The 18,075-nt window shown below is 37.4% G+C and overlaps 1 protein-coding gene across 1 annotated transcript in view; it reads right to left on the reverse strand.

The window, feature by feature from the left end:
* LOC121413912 (dynein heavy chain 8, axonemal-like) overlaps positions 1–18,075 on the reverse strand; it is a 117,946-nt gene that overhangs the window by 76,434 nt on the left and 23,437 nt on the right. Inside the window, exons 18-35 of the mRNA XM_041606916.1 lie at positions 17,585–17,805; positions 16,974–17,266; positions 16,161–16,336; positions 15,109–15,265; positions 14,409–14,621; positions 13,766–13,879; positions 13,052–13,183; positions 11,595–11,704; positions 10,756–11,027; positions 9,285–9,466; positions 8,717–8,916; positions 7,827–8,139; positions 7,356–7,490; positions 6,166–6,390; positions 5,245–5,356; positions 2,138–2,265; positions 1,287–1,454; positions 474–611 (exon numbers count right to left, since the gene is read on the reverse strand). Of these exons, the coding sequence (XP_041462850.1) occupies positions 474–611; positions 1,287–1,454; positions 2,138–2,265; positions 5,245–5,356; positions 6,166–6,390; positions 7,356–7,490; positions 7,827–8,139; positions 8,717–8,916; positions 9,285–9,466; positions 10,756–11,027; positions 11,595–11,704; positions 13,052–13,183; positions 13,766–13,879; positions 14,409–14,621; positions 15,109–15,265; positions 16,161–16,336; positions 16,974–17,266; positions 17,585–17,805 (3,289 nt within the window). The remainder of the gene's footprint in view (positions 1–473; positions 612–1,286; positions 1,455–2,137; positions 2,266–5,244; positions 5,357–6,165; positions 6,391–7,355; positions 7,491–7,826; positions 8,140–8,716; positions 8,917–9,284; positions 9,467–10,755; positions 11,028–11,594; positions 11,705–13,051; positions 13,184–13,765; positions 13,880–14,408; positions 14,622–15,108; positions 15,266–16,160; positions 16,337–16,973; positions 17,267–17,584; positions 17,806–18,075) is intronic.

Raw genomic sequence — 18,075 nt, forward strand, 5'->3', positions numbered from 1 at the left:
ACAAATATACAAGTTGCAGCTGTAGAAATATATTTTTCATCTTCAATAATACTCTAACAGTATCCTCATCATCATCATCAGTACCATTATCTTTATCATCATTATTATCAATATCTTCATCACCATCACAATCATCTTTACTATCATCATCATCCTCATCATCCTCATCATCCCCATCACCATTATCATCATTCTCATCATCTGCATCACCATCATTATCATCATCATCATCATCATCACCATCACCATCATCACCATCATCACCATCATCATTATCATCATCACCATCATCACCATCATCACCATCATTATCATTATCATCATCATCATTATTATCATCACCATCATCGTCATCATCATCATCACCATCATTATCATCATCATCATCATCATCATCATCACCATCACCATCATCCTCATCATCATCATCATCATAATCACCCCCACCACCATCTCCATCAACGTCATCATACCTCTTCTCCATCTCCTAGAATGGCCATCTTCTTCCTTGCCTGTAGAGCTGATATGACAGCGTGGACGTGATCCAACACCATAGCGACAGCTTCCTTGTGAAGGAGCTGGAACTCATCAAAGCAACCCCAGCTTCCATCCTAAATCGCATCAAAACCAAGTAAAACTCTCAAGTTTGAATTAAAAATTATTACCAATTTTGTTCAGTCATTGCACAACACCAAAATTAAACAATGTTTGTTTAATGTCAGGGAAAAACTGAAGGGCTATTGGATTTCTCAAAGTTAGATCAAATATGTCATTAACTTGCCCTTGCAAAATACTCATTCACTATTCAAAAGTATATAATAATAAAAAAAAACTTCAAATAACCTAACTTGCTTATTTTTACAGCTACTATTTTCTTTGGTAAACTCAATATTCTAATCATTCAAATGAACTCAGTAGCTTAGCACACTTGATAATAACATGTTTTTGATGGTTCAGTACATACAATTTGATGTGTAATTCAAGGAACACTGCGTTTAATAAAAAAAAAAATTGATGCTTTATTACTTCTTTGTATTCTATGTCTGGTGTAGCACTCATTGCAGCTCCATGTGAATATTCTTTAGCATGGAGAAATATAAAACAAATAATTGACTGGTCCTACCATATCAATCTTCAAATGTCCTTACTTCCCTATTTCACATCTATTTCAATTCAAGTTTCCACTATTTTCAGTGGTTAATTCATTTTTTATCCATTCAAATAACTCAATATTTAAGTATAATATAACATTTCCTTTACAGTAAAAAAAAATTTGCTGGTCTTACCATAGCAAGTCCTTGAACTACTTTTCCCAGTGCTGCAGGATCTGTGTGCGGGGAGCAGCCAAATAAGGCAAGGTAGCGGCCTAAGAAGAATGCCAGGCCTTTGACGGTCTCGGTCTTGCCCACACCGGTCCCTCCCGTCAATGCACTGCCTCGGAACTGATTCAAGCACTGAAAGGGGAATAGTATACAAAAAACACACAATTTTGAGGGCACTGGTAAGAATTATACACACAATGTAGCTTTGGAATGGTCTAACATGCCCAAGCCTAAAGATTTTGACCACCAATAACGCAAGCACAGCAAAATTTGCACTATGGTAATCGGAATGATAAGCTACAAGGCTTTATTGTTGATTTTTTATTTCCTAGATTGGTTATGCTAACTTATACACAAACCATACTTTTAACTCTAATTCACAAAATAAAGCTCCATTAATCGTAGGTGTAAATATTTATAGAATTCTTAACAACTGAATTTTTACCCCCCAAGAAATTTTTTTTTTGAAAACAATTATTTATGTATTCAAAGGATTTCATGAATTTATTTTTATACATATATATATATCCTGAATTTTCCTCAGAACCATTTAGAAGCATATTTAGGCTCAAATCCATTTTTTTCAGCCAATGAGAGCGAAAATAATCATACATGTTGTGTAATTTCAGAACACTGAAACTTGAAAGAATTAAGTCAGAGAGTGACGTGGTAAAAAAATACTGCACAGAGGAATGGTCATGGATTAGGGTAAGAAGCAGCCAACAGAAAAAATGTATTCAAAATTTTCAACATTTGAAAATTCAGTCTTCTTTCATGTACGTCAGAAAGAAACAAGTTTTATTGTATTATCTTACCATAGCCATAGTGAGGAAGCATCTCTCAGTAATAGGAGTGACGACAAGGGATGATTGTCCACCGAAGAACTCATTACCGTATGGATGACGCTCCTCTAAGATTGTCATCTGAGGCTCATGGCTGCCATCTGCCAAAAAAAAAAAAACTTTGCATTTAAAATGTCTCTACTGGCGGGTTGTCTTTTAAGACATTTTCTTTCGTTGAAAATCTGATAAGCAATATGTAGTGGGAAATACAAACTGTGGACTTTATACACAGGTGGTCTATATACACAGTTGGTGACTAAAGTGGACTTGATCATACTCGAAAATATGAAATAATTTCTACAAAAAAGTAACTTATTTTCAAGAGATATCTGTAAGAGACACTGTATATTGTAAGCACGTTGAGAGTAGAATTTATTAATTGCTATGCTACCCAACATTGTCAAGCGCTATGACGAAGCACTATATAAATGCTTAAGGTATGCACATATGTAAGAGAGTGGCACAAATATTTTGATATTGTATCCAAAATGAACTTCCATAAATAAGAAATACAATATATTTTAGAGACACATATCGACATGTACATGGAGAAAAGAAATTAAGAACAAAATGCAATGAGCGCTTTTTATACCTAATAGTGTAAACACACTTTTAGTAAGTATATAATATCAAATTATGCTGACCACAAAATTGAAAAATAAGTGGGATCTTAAAAATCAGTTTATACAGTGGAAAGAAAATTATACTATGTTGACGAAAAGGGATAATGCCTCCGGCAGCCACGTACGGATCATGGAGTCATAAAAAATGTCACTGGTTTCATAGAGATATGTATATCTAAATCACCAAGAGAAAGTGACTTCAAAAAGAACAAATTTAAAATACTTATCCAGTATATGATAGGTAGGGACATGAATGGTCGTACTTATATTATATTTGGAATACCAAAACTTCTTGAAAAAAACAATGTCTGAACACAAAATGAAATACGTGTATAAAATGGGTGTAGATGCAATGTAATAAGATTTGAATATAAAACAGAGTGCCTACACATTGGGAGTAAAAATACCTTTTCCATTTTGAACGGGCAAAAATAATGAAATACACAATCAATATTCCTCCCCTATGATTTTCCTTACACAGTACTAAAACTATACGCCACTCATAGGAACTGTTATATATATATATAGCAGGCTATATTACCCAACAATCATCAAGAATACCTGATGCAGAGCTGCCAACCTGAACAAGAGGATTTCAGTATTTTTAAAGCTGAAAATCAGTAATTTGGCGAGGAAGGCTGTATTTTCAAAGAAATACCATAGGACAACACATAAAACTGAAACTTGAGAAATCAGTGTTTTGCGTGAAACCATCAGTATTCTTCTCATTTTTCAGTACTAAATACCGAAAATCCGTACTACTTGGCAGCTCTGCTGATGGTACCCTTTGCAACCATGCAATCGCTTTTTCACAGCATATTGCAAGTACGAGAATTCACACTTATCCAATTATTGTCATCCTTCATGAATTTGTGCAGATAGCTCACCCTTACTTGCACAAGAAAAAGTTGCAAAAGATTTCCAAAGATGTAGAGACCAAAACAATATTTAACACACACAATGATAGGAGAAAACCCATTTGAAGTGCGATGAGTGCTTGAATGTAATCTATGAATGGCCCCATGATTCGAATGTACATATGCAAATATCATATACATACATTTACGTCTTCCTTTCCCTATGGTAGGCAAGGATGTAGAACATAATCATTTCAATCACATTTCAATCTATATTGTTTATCATTTTGTTGTAATGGGATATTAACATTTGCTACAGACAGAAAACATACAAAATAACAACACACAAAATATATCTTCAACATTAATCGTTATTAATATTTTTTTCCTCAAAAGGGAACCAATTTTTATTAGAAATGGAAGCAAGACATTTTCCAATGCAGAAAGAGTACAATTAAATACAAACTCAAACTAACAAATAATATGGACTGACCAGAAATTTAAGAATTAATAACATCTTGTATCTACTTGGTCTACGAGCATATGATCTAATTCTCAGATCATGTAACACCATCATAACTAATCCTTGTAAATACAAGTTACCATTGACAATGCATTTATATTAAAATATTGGCGTTAATTATTGTAATTATATCTTATATAACTTTAACTTATTCATTATATAAGATGTTTCCATTGCTTGATGACTTTATATACATGTAATACGTCTCTCTCCCCCTCTCCCCCCCCCCCCCCTCTCTCCCTCTCTCTCTCTTCGTGCAATATCTCACATAAATAATGCCTAGTCACTGGTGTAACTAATTTTAAATTTAGGGTCCATATAATTTGATATTCTGTTTTATATAAATGCTAGTTTTCCCTATTTTATTAGTATTAAAGTATTCTTTCAATAATAAATGTAAAGTTCTAATGGTTTTCTCTGTACAATTTTGATAGTTTTAACTTTACTCATGATTTTTTATGAATCGAATCTAGTTTAATTTATGCCTTGTTATACCGAATTAAGTAAGAACTTAGTATTTATATAATTATATATTTTTTTTTTCATGTCAAGTATTTACAGGGTCATTTTCGTGGTGCACTTTGGATGATTGTATTCAAAGTTAATTTTCTACAGGTACCCCATTTGGGGTGCCTGGACTGGATGTGTATTCCTCCTTGCCGAAATTAAGTGCACTGCGAGAGTGACCCATTAATTTTAATTTTAATTCCTATGTAATACTTTATATTGCTTTTTGTCTTGTAATTGTTTTAATCTGTAATTCATGTTCATTTCAGTTTTTACTGCGAGACATGATGTTTTTAATAAAATCCATTTATCTATCTATCTTGGTATACTATCAATTTAATGCCAGCTTTCTCTTTGGGCACCAATACCAAACAACCTATGTGGAAATTGTTGTTTTAGAATGACCATGAATATAGGCCTCCTGATATAATGAAGACAGCCAGCTAATTTTTGCTTTAGGTAGACCCTGAATAGCACAGGCCTGCCGATAAAATGAAGACAGTTAGCTAATCATTGATTTGGATAGACCATGAAGAGCATAGCCCAAGAGATAAAAATAAAGAGACTTACCTGATCGTTGCTTTGGATAGACCCTGATGCACCTACGCCATTCAAAGTCAGTGAGTTCTCTCAGCTTTCTGTTGCCCATGTTATCAAGGATGTCACGCAGGTAGTAGGATTGCTGTTGGGATATCAACCAAGATTACAGAAAGAAAGGAGAATAAATATTAAGCTGGCAAACAATAGTATATAAATAAAGATAAGGTAGGTTATGTTATAAAAGTTTTAAAGATGTAGCCAAAAGTGCAAATGAGAGTTTCATGTCCATGCCTTAATTCTACACAGTCTTCCAGCCATGCAGCCCTGAATTTTGGGTGCATCAATGTTTCTTCTTGCACATCAAAATAAATGAGACACCAAATGAGATTCTTTTCTAGCATGAGCTATGGCAAGGAGTTTAATGCACTTTGCTCACTCAGGCGCACATACTTGATACACCTGTGATGTCATAATCGAAAGCAGAGCCCTGTCTTACAAAGAGTAATGATTGATCCAATCAAACGCGACTATGGAAGGCCTGCAAAGTCAACATATAAAATGCGTGTTTGTTCAAAAAATTCTAGATGTGAATGCATATCACTAAATTCATTGATTTCTTGACAATTTGGTGTGTTCTCCTTTGTTTACAAAGGACATTTTGCAAATTTTCTGTAGAAAAAATTATGACACTAATGGATTTCCATAAAGTTACGATGATTGGATCAATCGTAACTCTTTGTAAGACGGGGCCCTGATGTGATTTCTTCATCTATGCGATCCTACTAATCTGGGTGAATACAGCAACCATACTATCCAGACGCCAACTGTGAAGAAGAGTCACATGTTCCTCTGTGGCCTTCCATGTTCCCTTGGTAAGAATCTGTGTCAGATTTGACATGGTGGTCAAAAACTTCTTTGCTTTACTGATAAGTGACTGACAAAGATACTTACAGCTACCATACTTTCTAGACGCCATCGATGAAGCGGAGTTACATGTTCCTCTGTGGCCTTCCACGTTCCCTTGGTAAGAACCTGTGTCAGCCTTGACATGGTGGTCACAAACTTCTTAGCCGTGTTCGGGATGGCCTTGCGGTCGTTACGGATCTCCATGATACCTAGTTCGCATTCCTTGGTCCAGTATATGTTCAGACCAAGGCTTGCTACTTGGGTTGGGTACTGTGAAAGATAAGGAAAATAAGAATTGTGCAATAGTCTTATTCCTTCACAGTATTCAGACATTTTTACTAAACAGTCATGAGCCATGCATAGTTATTCCTCTGACTTAAGTGTTTATATGTATGAGCACGATAATGATAATGATACTAATAACAATACTAAGGATATTAATAATAATATGTAATACCTTCATAAAGCACTCAATACAATGTTTCCTGTATTTAGCACAGACACCCTGATCGGGTGCTTGTAAGCATGCTCTTCGACTGGCAGGCTATTCTCTGTGTTGTTGATCATATTATAAAGAATAATAATAATAGGCATTTATATAGCGCCATCTATCTAGAAATATGCTATTCCGAGGCGCATTGTTATTATTATTATTATTACCCCAGCTTTAGCTTGAGCTGCCTTTCAGCGCTCGTGCATTCAAGGAATTAATCCTGCCGGGTACCCATTCACCTCACCTGGGTCGAGTGCAGCACAATGTGGATAAATTTCTTGCTAAAGGAAATTACGCCATGGCTGGGATTCGAACCCACGACCCTCTGTTTCAAAGTCAGGAGACTTATCCACTGGGCCACAACGCTCCACAAGAATACAAGAAAGAATACAAGACAGTGTTGAAGTGATGTATCCAAAATGAGGCAACTTTCACTACCATTGATATGAATCAAGACATTATAAGATTACCGGGTAGGCAAGCTCTTCGACTGCCAGGCTATTCTCTGTGTCACTGATCATATCATAAACAATACAAGATACTGTTCAAGTAATGAATCTAAAATAATGCAACTATGCATCAGTAATGGATCTTAGATTACCTTGTAAGCAAGCTCTTCGACAGCCTGGCTTCCCCCTCCCCCCCCCCCCCCCTTGTAAAAGTCTATACAAGACACCATCAGGTAATGAACTTAAAACAATGCATCCATAACTACAATTGATAAATCTGTATCTAAGATTACCTTGTAAGCAAGTTCTTCCACTGCCAGGCTGTTCTCCATGTCCTTGATCATGTTGGAGACCGTACTGGACATGGTCTTAGTGATGGACTCCTTCAATCCCTTCAGCCAAACCTCAACACCATCTTTGATAGGAACCTACAATCAAGGTCAGATAAAATCATATGATTACGTATTGATTAGATTAGTGGGTGTTTTATCTGACTGCAAAGAAAGTATGAATGATCATTAGTTAGCATCAGTTCTCATAAAAAAAAATTAACATAGCTCCTACCAGATTATTAGTCATATCAATTCTAACATGCAAAAAGCAAAATGTGTCCCAACTTACCCCACCTTCCCCTACTATTTCATCATAACTTTTATGCAAATGGACTCAGGTAAATCAGAAAGACATACAAATTTCATTAAATTGACCATATGAACATTGTGTTACACCAGGGTTGAGAGCGTCAATCATAGATCCATGCCTACCTCCTGATCAAGACTGAGCAACTCTCCTTCCTTAGACGTGACGGCTATGGCCTGCATCAACCCTCCCTCTGTGCCATCCTGAACACCCCCCTCCATCCCAGTGGCAGCTCCCATTCTGCTGTCAACAGAGAGCCGTGATTGGATGCCGGTCAGCCCCAGGCCTGATCCACTTCGCGTGGGGGAGGCATGTAGCTCTTTGGTAGGGCTGTGCAAGATGCCTTTCTCCGGGGATGGGGCTACGCTGCGTTGTGCCTGGGCAGTGGTCAGCTGGATACGTTCCAGACGGATGTCGTACACATAGTTGAAGATACATCTATAGATGATGAAAATATATTTTACTTGCTCATATAGTGCTTATCACTTACTTAATTAGCAGTCTCTATACACTCAACAACACATAATATTTACCCTGGCATAACTGGAACACCTGTTACATGCTTATGTGTTTTAAGAAATATATGCCTAGAATTAAGTCAAATCTATATTAATTATCTACGATGCTTGCAATGCGTATCTAATTTTCACTCAACCTTATTTACCTATTTTTTTCTCCCTAATTTGCATGCATAGAGACCTAATGGTGTTATGCGTAATTACTATGAATTACTAAGGACTGTAGTGTTATAAAACGGGTTCAAGGATGTAGCCAATAGGGAGTGTGTATGCAAGTCACATGTTCATGCTTATAGTATATGCTACCATTCTGCCATGCATTTTTCATGCAACACTGACTGCACTGTGCATTTTGGGTGCATTGTTTTACCCATAGTGGGTAAAAGCTGAGATACCATACGAAATATGCATTCTTTCAAGGAAAAGGAACTACCAGCCTCGGCTCCATCCCTGGAACTTGCACTGCCTAGAATGATATCTTCATAGGAGCTACTAACCTGATGTGAGGTTTGACGGACTCAAGGTCAAAAGGTCGACTGAGGACGGCCAGGAGAACCGGGTCGGACAGGAAATAAAACCTTGGAAAAACCTGTCTCTTCTTGTCCAGGTATCCCGTCAGAGACTTGAAACAGATCTCAAGCTCTTCATGGATATGACGCAAGACAACTCCCTTTGGAACCTCACCGCCGTATGTACACTGAAGAAGATATCAAGACGAACAAAGTAATTAATCATCTCCTCTGTGTGAAAACTTATTTAACTCTTATTCCGAACTCAGGTTTCATTTAAACTCTGGTCCTATGTTGTAGTTTAACTACGGATTGCCGAGTCTGACACATAACTCTTAGGTTTGGGACTGAAGACCTGCCAGTTAAACGGTAATTTTAACCATTTCTATACTCTAGCAGATTCTCTAACTATCATCCAGGTGACATATTCCTTATCATGTAAAAGACACTGTTGTAATCATTGTTCTTCTCATTGCTTTGTTTATACATATACCTCTGTGATAATAATAATCATCATAATTATAATAACAATTATGATATGTTATTCTTCACTCACCTGTAGAACATTCCTGGTGTCGTAGGCTCGTCTCTGGATCTTACTCCAACTCTTGTCGATCCTGTTGAAACGTTTAGCCTCCTGAGGTAGTTCCTTGGCCGTCCTAGGTATGCTGAAGACGGCTTCAAGGTACTGCCATAGATCCTGGACCTCGAGCCATTGTTCAAGTACCTCTCCAACACCTATCATGACAAGAGTGGTAGATTCATTTCAGATTCATATCAAGAGGGGATTTTTTCAAGTTATTGCAATTCCTTCAACAGTCTCTCTCAACAAGAGTTAAGACTCTGAAGACAGTATATTCTTAAGGATTATTTGGCCGAAACTGAAACAAAACACAAATCAACCTTCCATTCTATAGAAATCATCAAAAGATGTACTACTGAGCATCCTTCTTCTCAAGCTATTATTCAAGTGCTTCACCAATATGAAAGAGATGTGGCACACGAAAGATGATGTAAGTCTTTAATTCTCAATAATCATACGCTTTTCAATTTGCTACTAAACCTTGAACAGCCTCCCTCAAAAATCCTTGAAACTTCAAAGACAGTTTATTTCAAAGGACCAGTTGGTCCCCAACAGAAACAAAACCCAATCAGCCTTCCATTCTACAGAAATCCTCAAGACCAGGGGAGCGTTTCATCAATATTTTCATCCGACAAGCTGTCAGATCTGACAACTTTCCATGATTTTGATTGGCTGAGAGGCAGTGTTCCTATGGTAACTGTCGGATAAAATGGGACTTGTCGGATAAAACGTCTGACAAGTCCTTTCATGAAACGCCCCCCAGGAGAGCATTTCATCAGCATTAGTTAATCTGACAAATTACCTTGATTTTGATTGGCTGACAAGCACAGTTCTGCATGTATGTTACATGCTTCTGCGTTTAAAGAAATAAATTCATGGAAGGTCCCATTTACCACACCAGGTTGATTACTTGATTACATTTTTTGCAGAAGGAAATAATGCCATGGCTAGTATTTGAACCCACGACTCCCTGTTTCAAAGTCCCAGAGACTAATCCACCGGGCAGCAACACTCCACCTTGACATTAGGGAGCTTTTGCTTCCATGACACACAACAGATTCAAGAACATAGGAAATGTATTATCAAATGCCCTTCATGACAAAGCACAACCAAGAAGTCTTTGTCAAAAATTCGTGAATCAAATCAGCAGTTTCATCCTGGACTCTGGACAAACGACATATTTGCAATTTTTGTCAGCTCTGAAACTTAGGACCAAACTGCTGTTACACTCACCAATTATCAGCAAAGAACCCACAGCTGTTCTTGGTCATTTGACGGGCATTTTCAAAATATTTGATGTGTTTTTTAATCCATCCCTGTTGCAGTTGAACAAACTATTACAATCTATTATAGAAACACAACCAACAAGCTACAATTCTGCAGACAGCAATTGCCAACTTGAAGACACTCTAAGCCCTACAGAAACAATCCAACGATCTCTCACCTCTCAGTTTTTCTGCCCATCCTGCAGCCTCCTCCCTCAGTGGTCCCACAAACCTTGACGTCAGCATGTTTGCCAGGATGGCCTGGGCGTTCTCCAGCTGCTCCAGGAGGTGCTCCATGGAGTCCTTCTCCAGGAAGATGGGGCCACGTCTCTTGTATTCGGTGAAGGTCAGGACCTGCTCTGTCCACTCCTCCTCGGTGATCCGGAGCTTGACCTCCAGTTCCAGCTCCTTGCTTGCGCAGTGGCAGATCTCCTCGATCTCTGTCTGGTGCCTGGGTGGAAAAACATAAGTAATGAAGGATGGAATTCTTAGCTTTGTTTTAGTTCAATTTGCTAGCATATTGAGAACACAAATTTGAACCCTATTCAAAATTTAATACTATGTTGCAATCATATCTTTATAAACAGGGAATGTATAAACATTACCTTCCCAAATGGCAGATATAAGATTCTGAGTAGAGTCATATTGTTGGAGTCCTTTTAAATTTTCATTATTTAATTTAGATTTGAATAGACTCCAGCTACATGACTCTACTTTGAGTTTTATTTCACTTAAGAGATTTCACTAAATGAGATATGGTAATAGTATATCACTTTTTCAATATATATCGTTGTTTATATTGCGATTTGTTTTCTCTGGAATTTACATATGGTGCCCTGCATGTAATTTATTAGTTCATGATCTGGGCTTATTTTTCTTTTTTATTGTGTATTCACCTATGTTCCTTTGTTTGATTTTTAATATTGAATAAAGTGATGATTACAAAAAAATACCATTCAATCCTGACAATCACACAAACACAGCTTTCCAAGCATAGCTACAACAAAATGATACTCACGGTATAAGGCCGATATCAAGAATATGACAGAGTTTGAAGACATTGGCCTCAAGCTGGAAAGAGCTCCCTGTCACTCCCATCACTTGCAGCCAGTGACGATTGCGGATTTCCTGCGATTAAAAAACAACATCAACATGGTCAACTGGTTGAATCAAAAGACTGCAAGATAAAGATATTGACTTTGTAGAAATCAACCTATGAATAATCACTAAGCATTATGTTAGGGAGCCCAGAGCAATCTAGTGCCACTGCTTAACACTCTATGCAAAGGATGTGTGGAGAATAATGAGCAAATCCTCAAAGAACAAGTGGAATGCCTCTGGCCATCTCACCTACATCACGCAGTTCAATATAGCAGCAGTGCTGACTTTGAAAACTACTCTAACTCGCACAAGATGTTCAGTGATACATGGTTACTCTTATGTCCACTTTTTATGAACTAGACCAATAAACTTACAGAGATATGATGGTTATTCAACAAAAAACCCCAACATGGCCAAAGTTCAGTGACCTTACATGACCTTTGACCTTGATCATGTGACCTGAAACTCGCACAGGATGTTCAGTGGTACTTGATTACTCTTATGTACAAGTTTCATGAATCAGATCCATAAACTTTCAAAGTTATGATGGTAATTCAACAGATACACCTATTTCGGCCAAAGTTCATTGACCTTTGACCTTGGTCATGTGACCTGAAATGTGCACAGGATGTTCAGTGATACTTGATTACTCTAATGTCCAAATTTAACGAACTAGACCAATAAACTTCCAAAGTTATGATGGTAATTCAACAGATACCCCTGATTCGGCCAAAGTTCATTGACCCTAAATGACCTTTGACCTTAATCATGAGACCTGAAACTTGCAAAAAATGTTCAGTGATGCTTGATTACTATTATGTCTAAGTTTCATGAATCAGATCCATAAACTTTCAAAGTTATGATGGGAATTCAACAGATACCCCCAATTCGGCCAAAGTTCATTGACCCTAAATGACCTTTGACCTTGGTCATGTGACGTGAAACTCATGCAGGATGTTCAGTGATACTTGATTAACCTTATGTCCAAGTTTCATGAACTAGGTCCATATATTTTCTAAGTTATGATGACATTTCAAAAACTTAACCTCAGGTTAAGATTTTGATGTTGATTCCTCCAACATGGTCTAAGTTCATTGACCCTAAATGACCTTTGACCTTGGTCATGTGACATGAAACTCTAATAGGATGTTCAGTAATACTTGATTAACCTTATGGCCAAGTTTCATGAACTAGGTTTATATACTTTCTAAGTTATGATGTCATTTCAAAAACTTAACCTCAGGTTAAGATTTGATGTTGACGTCGCCGCCGTTGCCGTTGCCGTCGCCGCCACCGGAAAAGCGGCGCCTATAGTCTCACTCTGCTATGCAGGTGAGACAAAAATGACTTAAAGTATAATTTATTGATATATACCTTTGATGCAAGCTTGTGCAAGATTGGAAAGACATCGAGATAGAACTTGATGCTATTCTTCATGTTATTATATGCATCCCAATCCTTGATCTTATCAGGCAGACTCTGGCACTCGTCCCAGTACTGTTCAACCTAGTCCAAAAAAAGACATCGAATTAGTCATCATTTATGATCTGATGAGAGTAAAAGGGACTGTACATTACAGGACTGCAATGTTCCTGAGAACACTAAATACCCACTCACACAGGTAGGTAGAAAGTGCAAATTTACCCAAACAAAAGTTTAACAGGGTTGTTGATTTTTTTTCCCTTCACCAATCTAACACAATTTGTGTGAATAATTTGTCTTTGAACACAACTCCTCAAAATTAAATGCAGGTCCCATATTGATATTTTTTTCATTAAAAAAAATAGATATCAAATGAGTTCCTTTCACTGATATATTTATGAAACAAAGCCCAATGGTTGAAGCTTTAAAATAATAATAAACTGAAAGTCAATTCTATGTTCATACAGTCCTATTTTGCCCATTTAATTTTTTTTTACCTCTCACTGCAGTATTATGTAAGGGCTTTTTTTCTTGATGAGTTGGCAAGTGGTTCTCCAGAAAACTGTGGTCCAAGTTGACTGATGGGGAACTATACTATCATCCTTGAACTATCATATTTTAGAGTCCATAACTCCAGCAAAAAAAAAATACTGAGAGCATCCTTACCTCCTTGTTCGCCTTGGGTAAATCAGCATCAGCCCAGAGTCTATCTCTAAATTGATTATCAAAAGCAATGAACTTCTGGAAGAGGCCATAGAGTAGGCCAAGGAGATCCAGTTCCTATAGAAGTAATCCAGTTTATAACAATAATTAAAATGACATTTCCGTTCCATATGCATTTAAATTAATGCCATTAATTCATTAAAGTGGAGTCAATTTTCCATTTTCTGACATGCAAACTGTGAGTCCTTCGATGCTAAAAAATAAAATTCTGTTTTCTTTGCTGACTTGTACAAAGCAAACAAAAAAATATTGTAATTCGTGAAAGTCGAAGAAAGAAAGGTAAACTTCAATTATACATGTATACACGCACTGCAGGGATATGCAGCATTGCGCGTCCCGATTTGACCAATTCGGGGATGCATTATATACCGCACACAACTGCAATTAAATTGGGACTAAAAACCCCCTGCAGTACTTTTTTTCAGGATGAAATACTGTAAAGTGCTTAAACAGGTCGTTCTGATTAAGCGCTATATAAAAGCAGAATATTATTATTAAGGAGAGGAACAGTTCGGATCTCTGCTGTCCCTACAAAATACAGACAGTTCGTATTAATGAAACTAGTAGTTAAAATATCTTTACTTGCCTCCCCAGTCTTGTCTAGTTCAGGGAACGGCTTACAGATGATACCAAAGAGCCTGGACACCGAGTCTAAGGTCCTTCTCTTGGAGTCATAGAGCTTAAAGATCTCCTGGAACTCATGAAGCCTTGCGACAGCTTCAGCAGGTTGGACGCCGGGGACTGCTGGACCTTGGGAGTCAAAGCTATTCCTGAACTGAATCACCTCAACCACAAACAGCTACAAGAATGAAGGTAAAAGAAAATTGATATTAACAATCATTTTAATTTTGTGGAGGATAAGACACAAGGCATTATTCAGATTCATTATCAAATCTGTGACATCATATTAAGTTCTCATTTGCATATGAAAATAATTATAATAATAGGCATTTATTTAGAGATAAACTATTTATCATTAATATTTAAATTATTATCGCTACTACTAATACCCAGGCTCTAGCTCGAGCTGGACGTATCCATGGCTAAATGAATTCAAAGAATTCATCCCGCCGGTTACCCATCATAATATCATATATTATATGAAAATAAGAAAAAAAAATCAAAATTAATATAATTTTCTTCTTTCACATTCACTTTGAATGAATTTTCAAAAAATTATGATTACTTCATTTTTTCCTTTTTAATTTATCCAAATTTTTGAGAGGGTGGACTTTCCCTTTAACAAAGTGCGTAACCAAACAGAAGATTGTCTTTATGACACTAACCTTGACTTGTTTGTCGAGCTCCTGCTCAAAGGCTCCACGCCGCTCCTTGAGGAGCTTGATGCGGCATTTCTCCGCCAGATCCACCACCTCCTGCCAGTTGTCTCTAAGCTTCTCCACCTCCTCCACCTCAGAGCGAGGGAGACGAAGGCGGTAGCTTCTGTAAATTGCGAAGAGTTACGATAAATAACATTTTAAAAACACAATTTGTTAAAGGAAAACCTATAATACACAGGAGACGATTGTAATAAAGTTAGGATGGCTGTACAATATTGCATACTTTTAGGAAGATGAAAACAGTGCAAAGTCGGGAGAGTTATGAGCAATAAAAGCAAAACATGAATAGGGAACATATCAGACTCCATCCTACATAATAATTCAAGTTTTATAAAGTGAACATCACTGCAGATGACACTCAAGAAGCACAATGGTAATTGATAAACTTACGTAATACTAATAATAAATAATGAAATAATAATCTACCCGCTAATAACCAGTAATGAATAGTAATATGTCAATCAAACGATGTTCTTATCCTTGCACAGACTTTTTCACACGTGGAGATAAATTGCAATTGGTAATCAATCACAACGTAAGAGCATACTGATGTGTGATTTATTACCACTGGTGAATGATAGCACTGTCCATCGTGACTAGCAATAGCATATGAAATAGGGAGATTTCAATCTTTAGAAAACGCCCTAGTGGTATCCATTTTCGTTACAATTGGACTTGCTCCGACTATATTCACTTACATGAGGGCCCTGTTATACAAAGAGTTATGATTCATCCGATCAATCGTAACTCTATGGAAATCCATCAGTGTCATAATTTTTTCTACGAAAAATTTGCACAATGTCCTTTTAATGCACAGAGAAGCGCAGTGAATTTTCAAGAAAACAATGAATGCATGAATATACATCACAGCTAGAAAATATTTTGAACAAACATGCATAATAGATCCTGACGTTGCTGGCCGTCCATTGATCGCATCAATCGCTACTCTTTGTAAAACATCATTGCTATTGGACTTGCCCCTGACACTCTTCACTTACATGAGATCAGCATACATGGTCTCAATGGGTAGGTAGATAGCGTCAATCTTATTCTCCATGTCCCTGACCTCTTCGAGAAGGTTGAGGGTGCCGTTCAACTGGTCAAGGGTCACAACGTCGGCCAGTAGCCTGGTCTTGATGCTTGACCGATAATTGATTGCATTGTCCAGTTGACGCTGTCGATTAAAAGGAAGTGGAACATCGTTTATATGAAATACATAATATGTCAATGATGTTCTTCAAAATAAAAGGCAATTCGCCAGTAGAATATGAATCTCTGTATTGTATTTCCTAAAATGAATACTTTGAATTTTGATTTTAATCTAAATAATAATTATAATAAGCAAGATTTTCATAACACTTGATACCATGTTTCTAAGCACTGCACACTATTAGCTTGGCTTTTTAATCGGATGGTTGACCACTTAGGCCATTCCTTCCATCGGGGTACCATTAATACTTTGCCTGGGTGGAAAGTTACAAATGTAGATACATGTATGATAACGATAACAACATGCAGCATTTATGTACCTCTTAATACAATTTTTTCAGCACTGCCGATTATTACCCCGGTTGTGCATGGCTACCCAAATGGGACAATCGAGAATTAAAGGAAATTTAATACCAGATACCCATAATACTACACCTGGATGGAGAGAGGCAAATGTAGACAAAACACCTTGTCAAAGGGCATGAGTGCTACGGTGGGATTTGAACCTTGGGCTATAGTGTCAAAGTCCAGGGACTTTTCCACAATTTAACCTTCAACACCTCTATGAATATATAAATTTAATTTGTCTAAATGGATCTTACCTTCCCTTCCTCATGCAGAACCTGAGCATACTGAGCCTTCCACTGCATAGCGAAGCCGTAGAGGGCATCGGTAATGGGTCGGGTCTCCAAGGAGATTGGACCGATAGGAAGAATCTTTGGGATACCCTGGATCTTGTCCTCAATGTGGAGGAGGCGTTCCACCTCTCGTTTGATCGCAAAGGTTCCAGGGTCGTTGGCGATGAAGTCGTAGTACGTGCCGTACATGTCGTCTTTCCAGAGGAAGTCGTAGAAACGGAAGTGGAATAGGTGCTTGTCAATATCCCTCTGGAGATCTAAAAAAGCAGAAAACGGAATAGTAAAACAAACATGAGATCCCATGTTTAAAAATTATTAAATATCAAAAGATAAATTAAATTAACAAACAAACGAATGAATGAATGAATGAATGAATGAATGAATGAATGAATGAATAAATAAGTGAAAACATTGCTTTCGATTTTCTGGGTTCCTTCAGTTCAGCAAAATTTTGGCTGCCATCGAACCTTTCTGAAAGCGGCGTCTCACAAACTTCTTCCTAAGTCCATCAAGTCATCCACCGTGTCTCCAACAAGTAGGATGACCGTTGCGATCTGACCTTTAGAATATCTTACCTTCGACAACACCATCCAGCTGCCTAAGTGAGCTCTGGACCATGAGTTCATCAGTGATGTCTGCTAGCATGGTCTCGCCGACACCTTCCCCGGCCCACCAGGTTACTTTGTCCGCAACATTGAGGATGACTTGCGCTATCTGACCCAAGGATGTCTTCACCGCATCAAGGGTCGGCTCTATGATGATCTTGGGGATCGCAAACTTGACTGCCACCTCAAACCTAAAGAGATTGAAGTTAAAGAATTCCAATATTAAATCATTTGAGGATAACATGAGATGGAAAAATACCACTGCATCTATTCATAAAGTGTAGTTCAACAGTGATCTTTAGATTGGCAAACTCGATTACTACATGAGATTTTTGACACAAAGATTATGATGGTAATTTGTTCAGCTTTGCCATAAAGATCAAACAATTCACTACAATACACATGCGGCTTTCTATATACACATCTGCTAAGGCTCCATATTTATCTCTGGGACAGCAAAC

The sequence above is a fragment of the Lytechinus variegatus genome, chromosome 4 (assembly GCF_018143015.1).
Source record: "Lytechinus variegatus isolate NC3 chromosome 4, Lvar_3.0, whole genome shotgun sequence".
In the NCBI taxonomy this organism is placed as follows: Eukaryota; Metazoa; Echinodermata; class Echinoidea; order Temnopleuroida; family Toxopneustidae; genus Lytechinus; species Lytechinus variegatus.